Raw genomic sequence first — 25,882 nt, 5'->3', positions numbered from 1 at the left:
AACAGTTAGTCAGCTTGTGTAACTGTCTGATTGTGTCATCGTATCCTGATGGCATGGCTAGTTGGGCATACTTTCAGTCACTGGTTTGACTGGTCCACACTTGTGTATTCACAGGTTGCCTTGATGTAACTGGAATATTGCTGACTGTAGTGTTAAATAACATCCAATCACACTCACAATGCCAACTTGCATTGTATTTGAAGGAACTCGTGGACACAATTTTATATTGTAACCCTACATACATTTTCTATTTGTTTCTCAAATCTGGTAATTATTCCAACTGATTGTGTCAAAGGAAGGCAATTATAACCATTTTAGATTAGCAGCTGACTATATTCTGGTAGTCATCCCCACATGATGCAGGGTGTGATAGAGCATACACTAACAGGGGCAGACATGCTGAGCCTAATCATACCAGTCCATAATTCTCTCGAGACAAGTCGATTGGTAGCACAACTGCATATGTTCCCTGGCCAATAGTCATCACTAGTGGCCAAGTCAGATCCAGGGTTAAAAGGTGGTAAGTTAGAGAAATCTGTCTTGTGATGGCATAACTGTCACTTTGACCCCTTGGTCTGATGTTGTCCCAAGCCCTGGTTGCCGTGACCAGTGAGGAAGTGGTGACAAGTGGATCATTCTTCTCATTGTGTCATCATACCCTGTGTTACCCTGTCCCCAGCGATGTGGGTCATGTCTTGCGCTGTCCACCACTGGTGGTATTGCCCAGAATCTAATATCAAGTCAACCTTGCAATAACTGGAATATTGCTGACTGCAGCACAAACATTTTCTGACAAATAGCCTTTACAACAACAATGCTGCTGATTGTGTAGGGTATAATTATGTTGGATCTGAAATATGGTGTTACGCACTCACAAGTCCTTCACTGTTGCGAGGGAAAATCCATATTGTGTTGATCTGACTCCCACTAACAATATGTCCAACTACTGCTTCACAGAGGATTCAGCAAACAGGTTACCTTATGTGCAGTTCATTTAGATAGCTTTGAACTGTCATGTCAAGGCATCATTGTTGAAGCTTTGTGTACATTGTGCCAATTCACTTTTTTTTCTGCATAGCTCTTATGGCCTGTAGTTCTTGTGAGACCCAACCAGGGCCAGCCCATTAGGAGACAAATGGATGGGCCATTTGGGTTTACATAAACAGTGTAGTTATTTTGGGTTATTTTTGGCCATTTCTGCATTATCATCCTGAAATTTAATATACGCCAAGTATGTGGTTTGGGGAATGACATATGTCTTTGATTTTCACATACCTCTGTTTTTCTGGTCTTACAAGCTGCTGTGATGTGACTTGAATATTGCTGACAGCATTTTGCGCCATCCTTCGAATGCCCTGGCAGAGGTGTTCCCTTCATGATCCTGATCTGTGGACCTTTGACAACTACCAGGAGAAGCTGCCTTATGTTGATCCATACAGGCCAAATGTCTGCAGCATATCCACATGGGATAAATGTCTTGCATTAGGAGTGTTTAGTTTCCAGTTGATTAGGCATGAAGCTTGCACATCTTGAGAGCTACATCTCAGACATCAGAGGGAGTTGGAGGCAAGACGAAGGATTCCAACTACCCTACTTCTGTGAAGATTTGACACTACGTTTCATCCTTGTGATGATAGATGTCACCGGAAAGTTGCCAAATAACTCACTGAGTTATCAAAGAAAATGAAATCATGTAACAGTATAAAGCTCCAGTAGTTATATGTATCAGCCGTCAGTCAGCGTTTTTACGGGCATATTTGATGCCTTACTTTGTTAGACCGTTTCCTGTTTGGATTTTCTCCGTTATGCTTGTTGTAAGAGGAAGCCAAAGGGATTAGATGGTCAGACTCTGTGACCTGGTTGAGTGCGTGCCACCACACCCAAAGGCATGGATCATTGCTCACAATATCAATCATTAGATTGTCTGGTACAGATATGATTACAGATCGCACTCACTTGAATAGCGCTAAGTACTGCATTAAAAATATAATGTTTCCTCGCTTGCACTTCTCATTTGCCCTGGACATGGTTAATATTCAGATCAAACTTGTGTTAAACCTCAGTCAGTCACTCACTCACTCACTCACCTTGGAAGTATGAAAACCCAAGAAGTGATACACTAATGTTATTTAGTTAGAAGTCCTACTTTTTATGTAATTTCTGTGTTTCTTAATCACTTTTGTTAAATCCACATAAATATATGTGTGTGAAGCTAGTTTTTACATCTGTAGTTGTCATAGTGATAACACCCCTGATCTTTTATTTCTTCATGTGTCAACAAATTGCTGCTTTTATTTTCGAATCCCCATATGAAATTATCCTGGTTTTCCTTCTGCATGATGGCAGTCGAGGTCCAAACTTGAAATGTCTGAAATGTCAGATAATGCACAATAAGTGCAAGATGTATAGATTTTCTTGGTTTTATAGCAACTACGCAGTTGGCAACTTCTTAATCCATTACAGCGTCTGCTGTCTACTGTAGCAGTCTAGTCAATGTGCCCACATGCTGTCAGAGTTCAACTGAAGTTGAACATTGATTTTGTGAAGCAGTCTGTGCAGAACGTAGGTGTCAAGTCACTTTGTCTGCCGCTGCCAGCCACTGCTGAGGATCTATGTCCGGGCTTTTACCCCACCACACAGCTGCTTCGTGTAATGTCGCTTGTTGGAACATATGTCTCCTTATTCACTTGGCCAATAAAATCTTTAGTGTGCATGGTGTCCTAGGCCTCTAGAAACTTGTCCTTCTGTCACATATTGTTGATCAATTCATCAAAGGACTTGTCACATATCAACCCATCCATCTGAAAGGTGAAACGATCAATTGAATAACCTCAATGTGGATTGTGACTTCATCAGTTGATAAACCATCCAGTGAATAGTGCCACAGTGACCGGGGAAACCATCCTGTAAATAGTGCCACAGTGACCGGGGAAACCATCCAGTGAATAGTGCCACAGTGACCGGGGAAACCATCCAGTGAATAGTGCCACAGTGACTGGGGAAACCATCCAGTGAATAGTGCCACAGGGACCGGGGAAACCATCCAGTGAATAGTGGACCAGGGAAACCAAGTGAATATTCTACCATGAATGTAGATATTAAAGTTAAAATATATAAGTTAAAATTGGTGAAACCATCAACAGTCTAGCCTTAACCCAAGCGATGAACATATTTTTCACAAACAAAATTATAAATTGAGTTTTTGTCATTTGTGTGCATACAGCCATGCATGTTTGTGACCAGGGGAAGATGCTGAAACCTCGGCACATGTTAGTGTGGATATAATACCTGCATACTTCAGTATGTGTTTGATGAATGGTTAATGAATGCTTGCGACGTGTCTTGAATTGTGGTTTACTGACCAGTCTGATTGTGAAGCCTTGGATACGAGAACTACATTAAATTACATTCCAACAGTGGTGCAGGGGAGAAAACTCTTGATTTGGCTGGTTTAGTGTTTAAGAAACATACCACTGCTACTGTGTGATATTACTTGATTCAAATTGCACAAACTTAATTTGAATTAGAGTGGCAGAAGTTTGTGTCAAGCCAGATTTGATTCTTGACATCTCTCTAGCCTTTAATCATTGTCTCCACATGCAAATGTTAATTAAATTATATTTTTCCTTCATTTTTACCATAGATTTAACTTTGAACTCTGAAAACCTTTGTAGCTGAATCTTTTCAGTGATGATCCCTTCTATGGTGTCTCACAGAAATCTGACCCACTTACACACATGGCAGCTATATTGAAAATGTACATTTTTCAATTTTTTTTACATTTCTACATGTACCATCACATGCTCTATTTTTATGCATTCCATACACCAGCCCTCCTTCCAAACATATGAACTGAAGCACACTACACCAAGAGATGTTCCCCTCGGCCCTGAAGCCCTATTCTGTGAGGTGTTCCCCCCTCGGCCCTGAAGCCCTATCCTGTGTTGTGTTCCCCCTCGGCCCTGAAGCCCTATCCTGTGTTGTGTTCCCCCCTTGGCCCTGAAGCCCTATCCTGTGTTGTGTTCCCCCTTGGCCCTGAAGCTCTATCCTGTGAGATGTTCCCCCTTGGCCCTGAAGCCCTATCCTGTGAGGTGTTCCCCCCTCGGCCCTGAAGCTCTATCCTATGATGTGTTCCCCCTCGGCCCTGAAGCTCTTTCCTGCGTTGTTCCCCCCTCGGCCCTGAAGCTCTACCCTGTGAGGTGTTCCCCCTCGGCCCTGAAGCCCTATCCTGTGTTGTGTTCCCCCTCGGCCCTGAAGCCCTATCCTGTGTTGTGTTCCCCCCTTGGCCCTGAAGCTCTATCCTGTGTTGTGTTCCCCCTCGGCCCTGAAGCTCTATCCTGTGTTGTGTTCCCCCTCGGCCCTGAAGCCCTATGCTGTGTTGTTCCCCCCTCCGCCCTGAAGCTCTATGCTGTGTTGTTCCCCCCTCGGCCCTGAAGCCCTATGCTGTGTTGTTCCCCCTTCCGCCCTGAAGCCCTATGCTGTGTTGTTCCCCCCTCCGCCCTGAAGCCCTATGCTGTGTTGTTCCCCCCTCGGCCCTGAAGCCCTATCCTGTGTTGTGTTCCCCCTCGGCCCTGAAGCTCTATCCTGTGAGATGTTCCCCCTTGGCCCTGAAGCCCTATCCTGTGAGGTGTTCCCCCCTCGGCCCTGAAGCTCTATCCTATGATGTGTTCCCCCTCGGCCCTGAAGCTCTTTCCTGCGTTGTTCCCCCCTCGGCCCTGAAGCTCTACCCTGTGAGGTGTTCCCCCTCGGCCCTGAAGCCCTATCCTGTGTTGTGTTCCCCCCTTGGCCCTGAAGCTCTATCCTGTGTTGTGTTCCCCTTCGGCCCTGAAGCTCTATCCTGTGTTGTGTTCCCCCTCGGCCCTGAAGCCCTATGCTGTGTTGTTCCCCCCTCCGCCCTGAAGCTCTATGCTGTGTTGTTCCCCCCTCCGCCCTGAAGCCCTATGCTGTGTTGTTCCCCCCTCCGCCCTGAAGCCCTATGCTGTGTTGTTTCCCCCTCCGCCCTGAAGCCCTATGCTGTGTTGTTCCCCCCTCGGCCCTGAAGCCCTATCCTGTGTTGTGTTCCCCCTCGGCCCTGAAGCCCTATCCTGTGTTGTGTTCCCCCCTTGGCCCTGAAGCCCTATCCTGTGTTGTGTTCCCCCTTGGCCCTGAAGCTCTATCCTGTGAGATGTTCCCCCTTGGCCCTGAAGCTCTATCCTTTGATGTGTTCCCCCTCGGCCCTGAAGCTCTTTCCTGCGTTGTTCCCCCCTCGGCCCTGAAGCTCTACCCTGTGAGGTGTTCCCCCTCGGCCCTGAAGCCCTATTCTGTGTTGTGTTCCCCCTCGGCCCTGAAGCCCTATCCTGTGCTGTGTTCCCCCCTTGGCCCTGAAGCTCTATCCTGTGTTGTGTTCCCCCTCGGCCCTGAAGCTCTATCCTGTGTTGTGTTCCCCCTCGGCCCTGAAGCCCTATGCTGTGTTGTTCCCCCCTCCGCCCTGAAGCCCTATGCTGTGTTGTTCCCCCCTCGGCCCTGAAGCTCTATCCTGTGAGGTGTTCCCCCCTCGGCCCTGAAGCCCTATCCTGTGTTGTCCCCTCTCGGCCCTGAAGCCCTATCCTGTGTTGTCCCCCCTCAGCCCTGAAGCCCTTTCCTGCGTTGTTCCCCCCTCGGCCCTGAAGCTCTATCCTGTGTTGTGTTCCCCCTCGGCCCTGAAGCTCTATTCTGTGTTGTTCCCCCCTCCGCCCTGAAGCCCTATGCTGTGTTGTTCCCCCCTCCGCCCTGAAGCCCTATGCTGTGTTGTTCCCCCCTCGGCCCTGAAGCTCTATCCTGTGTTGTCCCCCCTCGGCCCTGAAGCCCTATCCTGTGTTGTCCCCCCTCGGCCCTGAAGCTCTATCCTGTGTTGTGTTCCCGCTCGGCCCTGAAGCTCTATCCTGTGAGGTGTTCCCCCCTCGGCCCTGAAGCCCTATCCTGTGTTGTCCCCCCTCGGCCCTGAAGCCCTATCCTGTGTTGTCCCCCCTCGGCCCTGAAGCTCTATCCTGTGTTGTGTTCCCGCTCGGCCCTGAAGCACTATTCTGTGAGGTGTTCCCCCCTCGGCCCTGAAGCTCTATCCTGTGAGGTGGTCCCCCTTGCCCTGAAGCTCTATCTGGTGTTGTGTTCCCCCTTGGCCCTGAAGCTCTATCCTGTGAGGTGTTCCCCCTCGGCCCTGAAGCTCTATCCTGTTAGGTGGTCCCCCTTGGCCTTGATGTCGTTGGCATCTGTGCTGTGCTGCCATCATGTGTGCACCCAAGAAGCAGCCATGTTGTCTCTGGTCAGGTGTTTCACCTGCCACAGCTAGGACTCGGTTGAAGCAGTTACAGCTGAAGGCAGGCCCAAGTTTCTTCTGCTCTCAGTTTACAGTTTCACTACAACATTCAAGATCAGTTTAATCGAATCGGATACCTTCCAGTGGCATTAGACATTCTCTGAGTTATTGGGCAGACTGTAACTGTTTGTCCCAGAGGTGATTTGCCAGCATTGTCTTTTTCCCAACTGACATAGTATACCATAGTCCCAGTGTAGATTCCGGCCCAGAATAGTTTCACAGCACCCCAAGCCTTTAGACAGAGCCAACTCAATGAGTATCAGGGTTACAGTGGCTGACAGTGTGTTTTTTTCCCTGAAGCCATGGATCGATGTTCATGCTGTTACTTAAGTATAAGCTGCAATAATCTAGCAGGAACATTGCAGTGTCATACAACAGCAGTAATTAGTATATCCCACAATCGTGTGTCCTTTTTCCCTGAAGCCATGGATCATGATGCTGTCAATCACCATTTGACCAGGCCCGTGATGCTGTCAACCACCATTTGACCTGGCCCGTGATGCTGTCAACCACCATTTGACCTGGCCCGTGATGCTGTCAACCACCATTTGACCTGGCCCGTGATGCTGTCAACCACCATTTGACCTGGCCCGTGATGCTGTCAACCACCATTTGACCTGGCCCGTGATGCTGTCAACCACCATTTGACCTGGCCCGTGATGCTGTCAACCACCATTTGACCTGGCCCGTGATGCTGTCAACCACCATTTGACCTGGCCCGTGATGCTGTCAACCACCATTTGACCTGGCCCGTGATGCTGTCAATCACCATTTGACCTGGCCCGTACTTGATTGATTATAGTGGGAAAATAACTTGCATACTGTAGCATTTGCGGAGATATATAATGTAACTTTCATTGCTTGAAGGAATTATTGCTTGGAAATCTGAAGTTGATGGTAACACTGACAATGAAATCTGACCCTTTGTGTCAAATTGAGAAGTAATTCACTGAAAACGTTCCTATAGATGCCTGATGCATTAGTACAAACAGATGCAATTATTAATGAGATAAGCTGCTGCCTATGGTAGACTGCCTCGAGGAGACACTGGTGTGGTGGGGTAGCCTAGTGGTTAATGCGATTTCTTGCCACGCCGAAGACCCCGATTTGACTCTCCTCATGGTTACAATATGTGGAGCCCATTTTCCGTGCCGTGGTATTCCTGAATTATTGCTAAAAGTGGTGTAAAACCTCTCGCTCGCTCACTCATTCACTCGGTTCACTCACTCACTGGGTTCACATTCATGTGTGCTCTTTTATCCCTCTAGGTACTGTACAGGATCACTGAGTGGAATACTTCTTCTGCCAGTTACATTTCTGTGTTGTCAGGGTAGTGTCAGAAATTGTTTTTGCATGAAACAATTAACATGCCAACACCAGTGAGATGTCTGTAGACAATACACCAGTGGGGAATTTTTCAAATTGACATATTTACTGACCATTGTTGTTTATTCACTCCATTTGAAGTTGCCAAGTTTAAGTGATATCAGAGTGCTAGTGGGTAGTTTCAATTATGGAATATTTGTTTTTCCTGCAAAATTCACAAGCAATGTTTCCATGGTACACAGGCTCATACCTCCACTGTGTGTCAGCTGTGAAGGTATGCCATGAATTTGCTGAGTCATAGTTTCCTCTGCTGGTCTGACCCCACAGGTGAACCTGATTGGGAAGGACACAGGGAGGCATTGTGATGGCACCCTGCCAGTCTCTTCCCATTTGGGTGCGACTGCGGCTGACGTAAGCCACACACCTTTTTGTGAATGAATACTTCTGGAATCAAACAACACAATTGCTGGCTTGATACTGCACATGTCTAGACAAAATTTGATTTAGTTTATTATTCATTGTTCTATTAGCCAAATGAAGCTGATATGAAAGGATTTCAGCAAAACGGTGAACCAATAACAGAACTTTTGGTGAAGGATTGGCAAACAGTGCTAGGCCGTTAATTTAATTTGTGCTATTTTTGTTTGGAAGTTTACCTGTGGGTTTATTTTTGTGCTGTATTGTATTCCAAACAGTAAACATTGTATTGTATTGCATACAGTACACTGAAATACCACAGTTCAACTGGCTCAGAATTCTTATTTCATCTTTTTATTGCCTCATTCTATTGTATTTATGTCAGTCATCTTTCTTCAATACTTGCGTCAGCTTCTAAAGATACATTTATTTGTTTTATCTTATCTTTCAGTAATGAAAAGTTATTTATTGTTTTCACATTGTCATTTGTGTCCTATGTCTATGATTATTTTTTCCTTGCTTGTCTTTTGTCTTGTATTTAATGTGCAGATTCCATCTTTTATTTCCCTTTCTGACGATTGTTGTGGCTCATCATGTTTAACCTTAAATACTGAATGATCACTCACTCACTCACTCACTCACTCACTCACTCGCTCACCCAAACACCCACCCACCCAAACACACACACACCCACCCACCCATCCACCCACCCAAACACACACACACCCACCCACCCACCGCTGGCTCGCTCACTCACTCACTGTCGCCATTCAGACTTGGCCTGTCAGCAGCCGGCTCGTCATGAGGTAGCCTTGTAGTCGACTCAAGCTGCCTGATGAAGAGCTGTTCTGCTGAGAGGAAAGAACAGCAAAGGGATGTCACTCTTGACATTACTTCATACAAAGGGAGACAACTGATGCCAGGGATTGGATTTGTTGAACAGACTTTTGTGTTTGTTTTGACTCTTGTGTGTTGATAAGTTTATAATCTGTTTTGGTTGTTCATTATTGTTCAGTCAGTGCCTCGGGATATACCATCTTTTTCTGTGAAAGGAGGAACCGATGTATTAACCCACAACAGATAGCATTTCAGTACATTCAGCTGGTCCTTCTGCAGCCTTGACTGTCCACCATCGCTCTTCCTTTGGTCAGCTGTCTTGACACACCAAGAGCTGCCAAATGAAGGGCTGTGGTTGGTGGTAACATCAACACGGAAGGGATAGCTAACTGGGTATTCAGTTCAGTTCGGAACAGCTAACTTGTAGTTTGGGCTGTCTACCTTGGTGTTCAGTTACAGATGGCTCAATGATTGTTCAGTTTGTGACTACTAATCCTGCGTTCAGTTTGGACAAGGGCAGGGTTTCACTCAGTTCACAACACGTTAAAGTTTTTGTTTGTTTCACCACAATTTGTTTCCTTCTGTCACTGGGGTTGTCAATTAGCCCTGGTCCATTTTCCTACACCAGAAAGCTCAGTAGTAAAGGGAAATATGCACTTGAAGCAAGAAATGAGCTTTAACATTTGTTGGCTGCAGAACTGTGCGAGTTTTCCCTCAGCAGTTATTTTTTTCAAATATTATTAGAGATTCAATATTCCCAGAGTTTATTAACAAATAGAAATCTAATATTGTTTGTCAGTCACAAAATTCTTTCTTCAATAGAAGCTATTTACTTCGCCATAACGGTCATGAACAAAGCAAAACTTTTCAGCATCTCATTTTACAGAAGATGTATCTAGCTCTGATCTCGGCGCAGTCGCCATTATTTTGTTATTGACTCCAGGCTGTAATTTCTTTGGTCACATTGCCAATGTTCGTTCTGGAAGTTCTGTCAGGGGTCCAGGTTTTACCGCCATGTCCTGTCAGTGGCGTCTGCTCTCTTGCTGCTGCAGATGACAAGCAGGTCAAAAAGGAGACCCCATGCTTGTAGACACTGCATGGCGATTTGGAAGTCTCTTCAGCTTTAATGGGTAAATCAACCCATGTCGCGGTTCGGCCAAGCAAACCCTCTGTAGATGTAATCAATAGTGTATTGGTAACTGTTTATCAAGTTCAGTGTGACTTAAGGTTGTAGAACAGGCCATTGACCTGTGTGTTGAATCACATGATCTTGATGGATTGTATTTTGATATTTGTAAGGGCAGACCTTGTGGAGATATGGTGTGTTGGAGATGGTGTGTGTTGGAGATGGTGTGTGTTGGAGATGGTGTGTGTTGGAGATGGTGTGTGTTGGAGATATGGTGTGTGAGCGATGGTGTGTGTTGGAGATATGGTGTGTGAGCGATGGTGTGTGAGCGATGGTGTGTGTGTTGGAGATGGTGTGTGTGAGAGATGGTGTGTGTTGGAGATGGTGTGTGTGAGAGATGGTGTGTGTGAGAGATGGTGTGTGTGAACTGGTGTGTGTGAGAGATGGTGTGTGTGGGAGAGGGTGTGTGTGAGATGGTGTGTGTGAGAGCTGGTGTGTGTTGGAGATGGTGTGTGTGAGAGATGGTGTGTGTGAGATGTTGTGTGTGAGAGATGTTGTGTGTGAAAAATGGTGTGTGTGAGAGATGGTGTGTGTTGGAGATGGTGTGTGTGAGAGATGGTTTTTGTGAGAGATGGTGTGTGTGGGAGATGGTGTGTGTGAGATGGTGTGTGTGAGAGCTGGTGTGTGTTGGAGATGGTGTGTGTGGGAGAGGATGTGTGTGGGAGAGGGTGTGTGTGTGAGAGATGGTGTGTGTGAGAGATGGTGTGTGTGAGAGATGGTGTGTGTGAGAGATGGTGTGTGTTGGAGATGGTGTGTGTGGGAGTTGGTGTGTGTGGGAGATGGTGTGGGAGATGGTGTGTGTGGGAGATGCTGTTTGGGTAATCAGTTATGAATAGTGTTGTTATAATGGGGATGTTATGCAATGTTAATTAATGTGGACACAACATTAATAAGAGCTGTTGTTTCAAATATGGGAGACAAAATTGTTTTCTTTGTAAGCAAAAGCTGAGTCATTAATCTTTGTGTTCTTTGTCTCTGTGTTCTTTCCAAGTCAGGGAATGATGCCATCAGTTCAGCTATGTATTGACCCTGTTGTTCATGTGGCATCACTTCATAGTGGGAGGAGACCACAGGCCCCAACAAATAGCAGTCATGTTAAAACCTGCAAGCACAGATGTTCACTTTCATTTCGGCCATGATGGGTCTACAAGTTATCTATTCAATGCAAACAATCTGTCACAACAGCAATTTCTTAACAAATGTCCATTCGCTAAATGCTGCCATATTTTTTTGTGTTCTCCCAAAACACCAACTGTAGAAGCGGTTGTAAACTTAGGATGATTTTATTTTACATATGAATTGTAAAATCAACGAAGGACATAACACAATATTAGATTATATTATTTCTTGTTCTATAATGGTTACAGATGTATTTCTTCCGATCATGCATTAACATTGTTTTGAGTTATTATACTGGCTCTGTTGTAACCGAGTCACCGCTAGAACATGACAGGATATGTGTACTGCTGACTGCTATTTCTGGCTAGTTTTATGAGATAATTACTTGCGATAATCTTAATCTCTGTGTATGAAAGCCTGTCCTAACAGGAAATGCAACTGATATTGTAAATCATCATGTCTAAACTTTAATCACAAAAACATTATCAGTTTCATTGATAAGTTTGTTATAGATCTCCTGTTTGTTCACCTGAAGACATATAATGCAGTTTTTGACTGCTCGCAATACACAACATAGCAATTTGCTCCAGAGAATGGTGCATGTAGATCAGGCTCAAGTGCGTACTTTACACAAGAAAATAGGTGTGCAAAAACATGACCTAGGTTTGAAGATCATGTGAAGTCGGGGGGCACGGGTGGCCCAGTCGTCTGAGGCGCCGCAATTCGCTGTGGAGAGTTGCGTCCCTTGGGCATGCCAGAAACCTATGTTTGTGGGTTTGAATCCCGGTTCGCCCCGATTATGTTTCTATGTTTGTCAGCACCATACCCGTGCCCGTGGGTTTCACCGAAGTGGTAAACGTCTGAGACCTGCATCACTTCGGGCTTTCCTCCAACATTAAGCTGACACGCCACGATATAACTGGAATACTGTTAAAAGCGGCGTTACACCCAACTCACTCACTCACTCATGTTAAGTCAGTTTCTTAAGCATTTTTTGTAGAAATGGGATTTTTTTTTCATTTTGATTTTATTGAAAGTGTTCCCTGACTTCTTTACTGTGTCCCAATGATTCCTGGGGATGGCAGTATACTGGTGTGGACAGTTTGTCAAAGACACAATATTGGCAGCTTTTTGTGCCTGTCCAGTTCAGGAAAAGGGGCGGAGTAACCCAGTATGTATTTGGCTTGTTTCCTTGTGACTCCCCCACATGGGGGCAGTTTGTGAATGTCCTAACTTTGTGTCCAGTGACTGCAGGAGTACTGTTGGAATAGACAATAAAGCTGACTTCCTTACTTCTTTCAGAAAAGCTTTTACTGTAACGTTTAACTCAGTATTGTCTGTTTCATGATGTAATAGATATAACTTCTTCCTTTTTTTTGTAGGGGTCATCGATTACCTGACAACAGAAATCTCCACATCCAAACAGAAGAAGTTCAGCCTTGTGACATTTGTGGACACCCCTGGTCTTGTTGATGGGGACATGAAGTACCCCTTCGATGTGAACAAGTCCATCCTCTGGCTGGGTAGGTACTGGAGATAAATCAAGGACATGCAGTTTAGTTATCAGGATGTGTTTTCATATGTGATTTATTTTAACAGTGGAGAATCCTATTCGCTCAAAATGGATGGCGAGTGGTGATTGGATGGTCATGAAAACTAAAGTGGGGATTGGACGAGGGTGGGTAGTATACTGGGGATTGGATGGCGATGGGTAGTATACTGGGGATTGGATGGCGGTGGGTAGTATACTGGGGATTGGATGGCGGTGGGTAGTGTACTGGTGATTGGTAGTAAACTGGGGATTAGATGGCGATGGGTAGTAAACTGGGGATTGGCTGGGGATGGGTAGTAAACTGGGGATTGGCTGGGGATGGGTAGTGTACTGGTGATGGGTAGTAAACTGGGGATTAGATGGCGATGGGTAGTAAACTAGGGATTGGCTGGGGATGGGTAGTAAACTGGGGATTAGATGACGATGGGTAGTATACTGGGGATTGGATGGCGATGGGTAGTATACTGGGGATGGGTAGTAAACTGGGAATGGGTAGTAAACTTGGGATGGCGATGGGTAGTAAACTGGGGATTGGATGGCGATGGGTAGTAAACTGGGGATTGGATGGTGATGGGTAGTAAACTGGAGATTGGATGGGGATGGGTAGTATACTGGGGATTGGATGGCGATGGGTAGTATACTGGGCATTGGATGGTGATGGGTAGTAAACTGGGGATTGGATGGTGATGGGTAGTATACTGGGGATTGGATGGCGATGGGTAGTAAACTGGGGATGGGTAGTAAACTGGGAATTGGATTGTGATGGGTAGTAAACTGGGGATTGAATGGTGATGGGTAGTAAACTGGGGATTGGATGGCGATGGGTAGTAAACTGGGGATGGGTAGTAAACTGGGAATTGGATTGTGATGGGTAGTAAACTGGGGAATGGATGGTGATGGGTAGTAAACTGGGGATTGGATGGTGATGGGTAGTATACTGGGGATTGGATGGCGATGGGTAGTAAACTGGGGATGGGTAGTAAACTGGGAATTGGATTGTGATGGGTAGTAAACTGGGGATTGGATGGTGATTTGTAGTATACTGGGGATTGGATGGTGATTTGTAGTATACTGGGGATTGGATGGTGATTGGTAGTATACTGGGGATTGGATGGTGATGGGTAGTAAACTGGGGATTGGATGGCGATGGGTAGAATGGTATTGTAAGTTTACTGAAGGTCAATGCGTTGCCAGTAACTTGAGTATGAAGAGGATTGGATGGCTGATTGTGATGTTGAGGAATAATGACCAAATCTATGTCCTTTTGTTTAATTAATTACATTTTGCAATCGGATATCATATCAGTAAACCCATCTTGAGTCATGCAGTCAGACTTTCTGAATATTATCTATTTTGTCTCATTGCATCGCATTTATTGTAACCGACAGGTGACCTGGCAGATCTGATCTTTGTGTTCTTCGACCCAATTGGTCAAGCATTATGCAAGCGAACTCTCAACATTGTGGAGAAGCTGAATGACAAACATGCTGACAGGATGAAGTTCTACCTGAGTAAGGCTGACGATGCAGGACATGAGAGTGACCGACAGGTTAGTAGGTGCTGATGTCCGCTCAGTAGGAACCAGTGTTAGTATAGATGTGGAGCACTTGGTTGATTGTGTAGTCATCCGACCCAGCCATTGTCCTTCGATTCTATTTCAATGTATGGCCTCTGGCCCAAGATGTTGTATGTTTACATCCTGTTAAACAAGATAATGAAGTCAATATATAATATTGCCGGTGCAAATACAGGATGAGTCATTCATGGTGTTATATTTGCTGTAGTCACTCTAGAATCTATGATGTAGCTGTATAAAACATGCACCAGTGCAACCTATTATTGAAACATGCAACCTTATATATGTCTACTTGTACATCATGTCAACAAATCTATCTCAGAACACACTCAATACCTCTTAAGTTTATTCACCATACAACATAACTAATCCCAAGTGTCTAGTGAATTGTTCCCCATAGATGTAGCTGGTCAACATAGATATACGCAATGATTAAATCCAAATGTGGACAGCTCTTGGTCGTTGTTTAGCGTACGATATAACTGGCTGTGCCCCTCATGGTTTATTGTCCCTGCAATGCTTTATTGTACGATTAACAACTCTCATTCGTCGTGTATTTCTTAAACATATTAAACCAATCCATTCCTTCTCAACACCAACAGTCTATTTTTATCCTCTTTTCATAAACTTGAGGATTCCTTAATGCTCGATTGATAGATTCTGGAATTATTCCTATTAAACCATACACAGTAGTTTAGTTGTGGGCTTGATGTGTTGTTTCCTGCTGCAGCGCGTGATGATGCAGATTGTGCAGGAACTGTGCAAGCGCCCGGGTCTGAACCGCACCGGCTTCGACATGCCCACCATCTACATCCCCTCCATGAACCAGAAGGTGAGACACACAGACAACACATGACATTCTACTCAAAGGTTGAGGTCCACCCGGTTCTTTCATATTACTATAGTTGATCTGTCATGCCATGCCGCCTCTGTGGTCTAGTGGTTGAGCGTCCGCCCGGAGAGCGGAAGGTAGCAGGGGTCGATCCCCGGCCGCGTCATACCAAAAGACGCAAAAGATGGTATTTGGTGTTCCCCTGTCTGGCGCTCGGCAATTAAGGGGCTAAAACAAGGACAGGTCGGCTCGGGGTCAGTATACTGTGTCTGCGTGGACTATTCATGTTAAACTGTAGCATGGTATATCGGTGGGCCATTTTACCTCGCCACACCTCGCCTGTCATGCCATGACAAAATAACTATAATGTGAAAGAATCAGGTGATCCATAACTTTTTGTTTTGAGTAGACTAGGTCATTTGGGTACCCAGAGTAGGTCTGCTTGACATCAGACAGAGCAGTTTTGAGTTTCTACAATGACATGGACCCTTGCTCATGTTAGTGACCACTGACTTGCCTGGTCCAGCCCTTGTTATTGGTGTGGCATAGCTGGAATATTTCAGTGGTGTGAAGTAACGTTCATGCAGCCATCACTTTACGCGATCTATGGATTGGCAGCAGAATAGAGAAATGATAGATGATTTATGACATGCTCAGTCAAGGCTCCATGCATCAGGGTCTTATATACTTCGCAACAATTTGTAAAGAGAATTTGTTTTCTATCTAAATTTTGTACTGCAGGTTGATACTGAAATGTGTATGAGTTTAATGTGAAGGTGAAGACTTCATTTGGACTTAATGATTGAACTGGCAAAGTTGATCAAGGGGAGATAACTGGGATTTCTTGAAATTCAGACACTGAGAGCCTTTGGTCAAAGTTGCATTATTAGATTGTATGTTTATTTCACATCTATTTTGGGGGGGCTGATTTTAGATGTCTTGGACATACTTTCAACATTTTTTGTAATATGTATAAAATAATCTACCTTTTTAGAAAAGATTTGTTTTCCACTTTGATGCTGTTATTTTGTTTTCTCCCTCCCCATCAGCTGCCAAGTTATGTTCATATTTGGTGTAAATTACACTACATCATGTTTTCTTTAACATCCACAATTACAGCTCTTGTTGGATTTAGTGTTAGGACTTATTGGACTCAGAATGATTTTCTGAAATGTTATTTTGTTGTTAAACTAGCCCAGTGATTAAAGCTTTCATTCACTAGTCATACCAGAGAATACCAGGGTCAGTTCCCACCAATGCTTGTAGCCCATTCCTGTGGTCCTATGCCAGTAGTTTCACTCACTCAGATTACGCATATGCTGTGCTCTGTTACAGACCAGTCGGTGTGCCAACCAGATTGAGGAAGTGTGTAAGGAGGTTGAGAAGACCATCAATCAGACCATACAGAACACATTGAATGCTCTGGAGAGAGACTGTGACCACATAGCTGACATTGTGCAGAGAAACCTCCAGGACGACAGGTGAGAGAAACATATTGATTAACGCTTCATTCAAAAATATTCCATCTGTATGATTGCTGCGGGGCATGGGTGGCCCAGTCGTCTAAGGCTCCGCGATTTGCTGTGCAGAGATGTGTCCCTTGGGCACGCCAGAAACCTATAATTGTGGGTTTGAATCCCGGTTCGCACCGATTATGTTTCTAGGTTTGTCAGCACCATACCTGTGCTTGTGGGTTTCACCAAAGTGGTAAACGTCGGATACCTGCATCACTTCGGGCTTTCCTCCCACATTAAGCTGACATGCCGTTATATAACTGGAATACTGTTAAAGTGGCATTAAACCCATCTCACTCACTCACTCACTGTATGATTGCAGCCTGTAAGGAATTGAATCTGGTCCAGACAGCCCAGTGATCAACATTATGAGCACTCATTCACACCAGCTATGACTCCTCATACAATAACCTCACTGTTGGTTTGATTCCACAAAACATGAGTTTTTAAAGAACTGTAATGAAAAAGACAGTTGATCATTTTGAATGTTTTCTCCATCAGTGTGAAGAGGTCAAATAACATGCGAGCGAGGTTGCGAGGGTTCTGCTTCAGTCTCTTTGGGATGTTGATGCCGCTGTTACTGCTAGCAACATTCCTCATCAGCACATCTCCAAAGACCCTCAGCCAGTTTGTTGGGGAGAGCCTTGTTGTCACGATGGCCACATATCTGGTGAGTGAAGAATAGATCGGTAAATACTATTGTTGTGATTGCAATGTAATTGAGATCTGTAAGGGCTTGTTGATTGTGTGGTCCTGTGGGAGTCTGTCCCTATGTTGACTGTGGGGGTCTGTCCCTATGTTGACTGTGGGGGTCTGTCCCTATGTTGATTGTGTGGTCCTGTGGGAGTCTGTCTCTATGTTGACTGTGGGGGTCTGTCCCTATGTTGATTGTGTGGTCCTGTGGGAGTCTGTCCCTATGTTGACTGTGTGGTCCTGTGGGAGTCTGTCCCTATGTTGATTGTGTGGTCCTGTGGAAGTCTGTCCCTATGTTGACTGTGTGGTCCTGTGGGAGTCTGTCCCTATGTTGATTGTGTGGTCCTGTGGGAGTCTGTCCCTATGTTGACTGTGTGGTCCTGTGGGAGTCTGTCCCTATGTTGATTGTGTGGTCCTGTGGGAGTCTGTCTCTATGTTGACTGTGGGGGTCTGTCCCTATGTTGATTGTGTGGTCCTGTGGGAGTCTGTCCCTATGTTGACTGTGTGGTCCTGTGGGAGTCTGTCCCTGTGTTGACTGTGTGCTCCTGTGGGAGTCTGTCCCTATGTTGACTGTGTGGTCCTGTGGGAGTCTGTCCCTATGTTGACTGTGTGGGAGTCTGTCCCTATGTTGACTGTGTGGTCCTGTGGGAGTCTGTCCCTATGTTGACTGTGTGGTCCTGTGGGAGTCTGTCCCTATGTTATTGTGTGGTCCTGTGGGAGTCTGTCCCTATGTTGACTGTGTGGTCCTGTGGGAGTCTGTCCCTATGTTATTGTGTGGTCCTGTGGGAGTCTGTCCCTATGTTGACTGTGTGGTCCTGTGGGAGTCTGTCCCTATGTTATTGTGTGGTCCTGTGGGAGTCTGTCCCTATGTTGACTGTGTGGTCCTGTGGGAGTCTGTCCCTATGTTCATTGTGTGGTCCTTGCATCCCACTGGCTGCTCTCAGACCATTGTTGGGGTCTCCCATCCTGATTTTGAGGGAATAGTGTTGACATCATTGTAAAACAAACAGGCTCGCAACATGTTGATATTGTTGATGACCTCATTCACTGTTGTAATACTGTTTTAGCACATGTATGTATGATGGGGTCTGTTCTAGTCAGTTAGAAATTAGCACAGGCTAGTCCGAGGTCTGTATACTTCAGGAATGACTAGTAACATTTCCTTGGTGACCACCACTTTTGCAATTTCCAGAAGGCAAATCGAGTGAAAAAATACAATTTTCTAACACTGCTATTCATTTGTGATAATCTTCTTAGGCCCTGAAGATCTGAGTGCATATGTTTGCTCCAGTTCTCAACCCCTCTTTTGCCTGGTTAATGAGGATTACTCACATTTATTCACTTTTCTGAAACATGAAACACCTTCAGACAGATTTGTACTCAGAATTCAGTGCTAGTAGTATGAAGCAGCTGATGTGTGAATCGGTGATCAGAATGGCAGCACAAGGCGACACAATTATCTAATCCTTGTCTGATGAATAATAGGGGTAGGGGTAGCCTAGTCGTTAAGGCATTCACTTATCTTGGGTTTGTGTGAAGCCCATTTTTAGTGTCCATCTGCTGTGATATTGCTGGACTATTGCTAAAAGTGCGTAAAACCTCACTCACTCACTCACTCACTCACTCACTGATGTACACTGTGGTCTTGGTGTGTTACAGGGCCCACTGTCTAAGCTGTGGAAGACTGTCCCAACGGATTACACCAACTACGTCATCATCGGGATCTTGACACTGGCCCTGCTGCTCCTACTGCTGGCCAAGTTCTCCTCCAGGTGAGGACCACTCCCCTCAACGCCACGGGGCCACCTGTGCCCACTCTCCCCTCAACGCCACGGGGCCACCTGTGCCCCCACTCCCCTCAACGCCACGGGGCCACCTGTGCCCCACTCCCCTCAATGCCACGGGGCCAGCTGTGCCCCCACTCCCCTCAACACCATGGGGCCACCAGTACCCCCGCTCCCCTCAATGCCACGGGGCCACCAGTACCCCCGCTCCCCTCAATGCCACGGGGCCACCTGTGCTCCCACTTCTCCAACACCACAGAGCAACCCATGCCCCCACTCCCCCCATCAACACCATAGAGCAACCCGTGCCTCCACTCTCCCATCAACACACATGGGGCCACCTGTGCTCCCACTTCTCCAACACCACAGGGCCACCTGTGCCCCCACTTCTCCAACACCATAGAGCAACCCGTGCCCCCACTCTCCCATCAACACACATGGGGCCACCTGTGCTCCCACTTCTCCAACACCACAGGGCCACCTGCGCCCCAACTGCTGCAACAAACACGGGGCCACCTGTGCCCCCACCCCCCCATCAACACCACAGGGCCACCTGTGCCCCCTCTTCCTCATCAACACCACAGAGCAACCCATGCCCCCACTCCCCCATCAGCACCACAGAGCATGTTGGTTTGAGCATGATCTGAAATTTGTGTGTAGTCCAATTTGTAGTCCAATTTAGTTGCTGGCTTCTAATATGATAGAAATTGACACCCATTCAGTATTTATTTCTTTGTGTCTGCAGGACCAAGACAACTCTGAGTAGGAAACAGAAGAGGAACCTTCTGGAGATCCGAGACTATGTACAGAGCACCGTGAAATCCAAGAAGGTAATCCCCATCTCACGGCTCATTGCTGCCCAGATATGTCCATTGTGTGTGGAGCTGTTGTGAGAGCTGACTAAGCTGTGAATGAGACCCCTCTCCACATTCCTGCCCAGATATGTCCATTGTGTGTTGAGCTGTTGTGAGAGCTGACTAAGCTGTGAATGAGACCCCTCTCCACATTCCTGCCCAGATATGTTCATTGTGTGTGGAGCTGAGATAGTGTGCAGGGATGGAAATTAACATAGAAAGTCTACCAGCCCGAATAGTGACAACATATATAGGAACAACCCCAAAATGGTCAAAATTCTACCAGCCCTTAGGATACCTTCAACATTAGTGAAACTGGCTCAGGCTAGTGGACAAGTGCTAATTTCAAACCCTGCTAGTAGGATGTGATTTGTGTTTTTGTTGGACCAAATATCTCACAGATGTTTTTTTTTTTTTTTCCAGCAAACATTATACCAGGAGTACTTACAGCAGAGTGTGGCTGACCACGACATGTAGCCACCGCTACCCACGCCACCGCCTCCGTCGCTGTCCACAACCGTGCCATACATCTCATGTTGCAAAATGTCATCTCACTTCACTGAACACATACATTTCATCCTACTTGTCAGTGTAATTAGTAAGCAAGAGATTAAACATGAGTGTGCAGTGGGGAAATTGCCACTGCCACAAATTACCTGGATTCCGGCAGTAACGCTTATCTTCAGATATTTTCTGTAGTACTTCACTTTTACATAAATATTTTTACAGATTTATTTTACTATTGATACTCCAGTATTATACATGACTGACATCGAATACCAGTGTGTCCATACAACTGTTGTCTCATTACCAAAGTATCACCTCGAGAGTTCTTGCTCTACCATCCTTGCTGTATATTGAATATGTTAATACAAGCCCCTATTCTCTAAACTGATATTCAGAACATCTGCTGGTCTGTGTTGAGAGTATTTAACAGTTTGTACGTTAGATTCAATCTGTTACATTGTGCTTGATCCACTTTACAATAGAAACTTATATGGGCAGTCTCTCCATGTTAACAGGTCTTTCTTAATGTAGAATTATAAGTGTAACTTTTTTAATATTTGAAACACAAAACGTTCATCTGAAGGAAAACATAAGTTCCACAGGCTAGAGAGTAATTTAGAGCACAGTCAAACACTGTTGTGGTGAAGGGGCCTCTGTAGACACTTCAAGTTCCTTGCCACCGAACATGATGAATATAGAAGGAAAACGCACGGACCAAGTTTTTACTTCGAGACAAGTTTGACACATCAACTTTTGAAACCATTTTGACACAATTTTGACTCATTCAAGTGGGAGTCTTGGACACTGTTTGGAATGAGGACTGACAAAACTTAATGGGCAGAGCAAAGAAATTTGAGTAGTTAGACCTAGAAGGTCATCCCACTAACATGACTTTGTGTCTGTTGCTTTGGGATGGGACAATTTTTTAATTTATTTTTTTAATAAATATATCAGGAAAAAGATGTACTTTCCAAGCTCTAAAATGAAATTTGAGTATTCTGATTGAGATTGTTATGAAGAAATATTGTGAATACTTTCTATGTGGAATCTGTTTCCCATCTTCTATAATTTGGAAAAACTCTGTACAAGATATTGTTGTTTTATTGATGTCCAATGTATTTGTACATCTCGACAAGGGCTGGAAACGACACCATGCCCCCTTTCATTATGGCTCTTGTAAAGTGTACTTAATGATTGTATTGGACTCTGAGAAGTATTGATATAAATCTCTGCAGTATAGTATTTTGTGACAAATATTTTCCCAGTCTTGTCCTGATTCATGATGGCATAACTTGATTAACTGATGTATTGATGTGGTGCAATAACAGTGTGGCCTTTTTGCCCTCAAACACTGCTTCTGTGCACTGTGCAGTGCTTTATATGTCAAATCTCCAAGGCTATGATACTACATCCAACTGTTTCCATCTACCCATATGTTACAATTAGGATCATTCTTTAAGGTCAATTTTAGTACCTGTTTTTTGAGGGGGAAATGTTCTTCATTGCTTCAGGTGAAGTGTTTGCTGGAGTGGAGAGAACAACCATCAGAATGTCAAAGTAACTGGAGACAATTATTTACTTTACCAACTTGTTTGTATAAATATTTTGATTGGTTAAGCAGCATTTGTTAAACAACTTGTGAAACTATGTTGCCTAATCGATTAACATTGGGGATATAAAAGAAATGTACAACTGTTTTATTTCAATCATCTAAGCCTTAGACATCAAGATCATCGTCTTTATTTTGAGATGATGAGACATCTTTCAGTTCATATATTTATTGTTTGAAGACTTTGGTGCCAAGGTGAGAACAAAATTAAAAATCATTGCAACCAATTGCAGGGTTATGGTGCTAGATTCTGGCTTTTCAGAATTTGGTTTTGAAAGTCAAGGCGTCATCAGTTTTGATGAGTCAGGAGGCAGCAGTAGATTAGAATTGTACTGTGCAAGATGAAAGGACAATCCTATATTTGGTGAATGCTGAGTGAATGGGCTGATTCATGTTCTGATGTCGGGTGTTACAACCAAGATAATCTGACACATTAACATTTATGTTGCTCTTGCTCTCCTCTTGTTTTAGTCTAAATAATATACACATGGAGAGACATAGGGTCCAGTAGTCAACATACAGGGTAACCTTGTCAGTTGGGATATCCAGCCTTCAACACCACTATGTAGGTGCCTATTGATTGAGATGGATGAGGTTTCCCTGTGTGGAATGTTAATGTGTTCAGTGTATGGCTACATCTGGTGTCAAAATGCTAACTCCGGCCATCTGAAAAGTTGATCATGTAAAGCTAATGTTACTTACTCTCCATCAGTTTACTAGATGTTTGACAGAATGGTACATAATTATATGTCTATGATTGAAGGTCCTTTGTTACGTAGACTAAATAACACCAATTCTAGTTCCCTTTAGCCAGAGAGCAAATCTTGATCATGTAGTTGTTGTACTGCAGATTGTTTTGTCAGGTGTAGGTGAGTATTCTCTTTTAATAGATGATAAACTAAGGTGAGACTTTACATCTGTACAAAAACAATTGGTTTGTTTTATTCAGTCTTTTCGAGTCAAGGTTCTAATGATCTTTGCTATTTTACACTTACAAATGACATGTTTACATATCCTACACTTGTGGATGTGAGATTATGTTTGGTTGTTGGGTAGCAGATTCGGTGTCAAAGTTCCAAAGTTTTCCCACTCTTGATACTTGTGATAACTTCGAGGTTCCATTCATGTGTGGGACCAACGAAATCTTGCTCAGCTGTTTGGCAAATGTTTGTTTTTGGATGTCTATGGAACTTTGATACCCTCTGCATGTTCTGGGTTTCTGTTTGATAGTCATTGTTTTAGCCTCGTCCCTGTCAGTTAAAGTGCCTGTGGGCACATCTTGGCATCATTGAGTGATGTCCGTTTATTATCTCTGGGTGGGTTGGAAGGGAATTTTTTTTGTTTTTTGGTCATGGTTTCAAAACATACAATTTTACATATTCAGCAAACAATGTTTTATGTTGTTTTGAGAAAGACCTAATGCAAAAAAATAATTCAAACAAATTATTTTATTGTACATAAATAGCAATAAAACAGCAATCTGACTGATAAACAAAACTATAAGTATCCATTTTTAGTATTCATGTGTTTAGTAAGGTAAGGCCTACGCTTCCAGTCATATTATCTTGCTGAATTGTACAATACACTTCGTGTGACTGATTCAGTGATAGGTATAAGTTCCCATTGTTCATTATTCCTACTTCACATGCTTATGTTTCAAGGGACAGGGACGAGGTGTCTCATCTATTACTACTGGTCGTTCTTCAAAGGCAGCTCCATATTGTTCATGTTTACTGGTACAGAGGTTTAATTATCACTCAATAAATGTCTCCCAGATTATACCGGCTTTCTGTTGTTGCTCGCGCCTCCAGTGTACCACTGATGGGTGGTCGGCTGTCATATGGCATGGACTTGCGCGTGCCTCCAGTGTACCGCTGTTGGGTGGTCGGCTGTCATATGGCATGGGCTTGCTCGTGCCTACAGTGTACCGCTGATGGGTGGTCGGCTGTAATAAGGCATGGACTTGCTCGCGCCTCCAGTGTACCACTGATGGGTGGTCGGCTGTCATATGGCATGGACTTGCTCGTGCCTACTGTGTACCGCTGATGGGTGGTTGGCTGTCATATGGCATGGACTTGCTTGTGCCTACTGTGTACCGCTGATGGGTGGTCGGCTGTCATATGGTATGGACTTGCTCATGTTGAAAACTGGTTCAGTGCATGGCAACCACTGTTAAGTTACAGGCTGAGTCTTATTGATATCAGAAAATAATTGATATTGCCAACTTTTTTTCCTTCTGGGATGATGGCAAGAAAAGTCCCCACTGGTGTCCTGGTGGATTGTGTACCTTGGTGTAAGAACGCCATGGATTAAGCTGTTGTAATCACAGGTTTGGCCATCATGATAGTGCTGGAACAGTGCTTCCTGCAGGCTAGATTTGTGACCACCACCCTTGGGGGTAGTGTAGATCAAATACCACCCGGGAGCAAGGGTAGCCCAGTCGTCTAAGGCGCCGCGTTTCGCTGTGCAGAAACGCCAGAAACCTATGACTATGGGTTGGAATCCTGGTTCACTCTGATTGTTTCTAGGTTTGTCGCACCATACCCACGTTCGTAGCGTTCACTGAAGTGGTAAACGTCCGATACCTGCATCACTTCGGGCTTTCCTCCCACATTAAGCTGACACGCCACGATATAACTGGAATACTGTTTAAAGCGTTAAACCCAACTCGCTCACTCACATACCAGCCACTTGGCTGGGCATATATATCTAGAGAAAGTTGCTTGGACAAGGGGCAGTTATTAACACCCTTGCGTGTTATCACCATTACGCCGAGTTGTCTTTCCAGGTTAATTTCTATGAACAGGCAAGGCATCCACATGTTAGCATGGAGCCAAAAAACTCAAGGAGCACTGACATAATATATATGGTTTGCTCCTGTTCTGACCGTCTAACACTGAACTGATAACAAATAAATTTATGAATAGCCATCTCAGTCCACATGGCAGCTTGATGTAGGGGGAGCACCACAGTGACACAGGTTTCAGATTTGTACCACGCTGGTGAAACTCAAGCCTCGGTGCTGACATACCAAGAATATAATGTGGGTAGTCTTGGATTTGAGCCCATCGCTCCAAACATGTTTAGATACCACCAAGGAGGGACTTGTTACTATGTGGGGGTTCGAACCCAGACCTTTCATCATGACAAGTCGAAACTTTATCTGCAAAGATACCTCACTGTCACATCAATCAGGAATTTTTTCATTTGTAGATGCACCAGTGCTTTCAGTGATCGTGATTAGTCGTGTTTGTTGGATGGTCCGTCTGACATATCCTTGAGAATTGTGCAACAGTCTAGACAAGGTGATGATGTCTAGACCAGATGATGAGGCACCTACACTGCTCTGGCCTTTCAACAGTCAGTGAGCAAAATACTGCTAGACTATATATCCTAGTGCATGAACACACACTTAACTCTCAAGCATGGAATAACATATGTTATAGGGTAACATTTGAACACACACTTCCTTCTTAAACATGGGATAACATATGTTGTTGGGTAACACTTGAAAACACACTTCCTTCTTAAACATGTTCCTGATGGGTAGCACACATTGATGGGCTTCCAGTTCCTGATGGGTAGCACACATGGATGGGCTTCCAGTTCCTGATGGGAAGCACACATGGATGGGCTTCCAGTTCCTGATGTGAAGCACACATGGATGGGCTTCCAGTTCCTGATGGGAAGCACACATGGATGGGCTTCCAGTTCCTGATGGGGAGCACACATGGATGGGCTTCCA

The 25,882-nt window shown here is 44.7% G+C and overlaps 1 protein-coding gene across 1 annotated transcript in view; it reads left to right on the top strand.

The window, feature by feature from the left end:
- Positions 1-23,916, top strand: part of LOC139456381 (uncharacterized) — a 77,858-nt gene extending 53,942 nt beyond the window's left edge. The window contains exons 5-12 of the mRNA XM_071238043.1: positions 12,599-12,739; positions 14,157-14,317; positions 15,075-15,176; positions 16,512-16,657; positions 17,192-17,360; positions 19,043-19,155; positions 19,913-19,997; positions 20,445-23,916. Of these exons, the coding sequence (XP_071094144.1) occupies positions 12,599-12,739; positions 14,157-14,317; positions 15,075-15,176; positions 16,512-16,657; positions 17,192-17,360; positions 19,043-19,155; positions 19,913-19,997; positions 20,445-20,498 (971 nt within the window). The 3' untranslated portion in view covers positions 20,499-23,916. The remainder of the gene's footprint in view (positions 1-12,598; positions 12,740-14,156; positions 14,318-15,074; positions 15,177-16,511; positions 16,658-17,191; positions 17,361-19,042; positions 19,156-19,912; positions 19,998-20,444) is intronic.
- The last annotated feature ends 1,966 nt before the right edge of the window (positions 23,917-25,882 follow it).

The sequence above is a fragment of the Haliotis cracherodii genome, unplaced genomic scaffold (genome assembly GCF_022045235.1).
Source record: "Haliotis cracherodii isolate W230 unplaced genomic scaffold, xgHalCrac1.p SCAF_11, whole genome shotgun sequence".
NCBI lineage: Eukaryota > Metazoa > Mollusca > Gastropoda > Lepetellida > Haliotidae > Haliotis > Haliotis cracherodii.
This window is presented reverse-complemented; position numbering and strand designations above follow the sequence as displayed.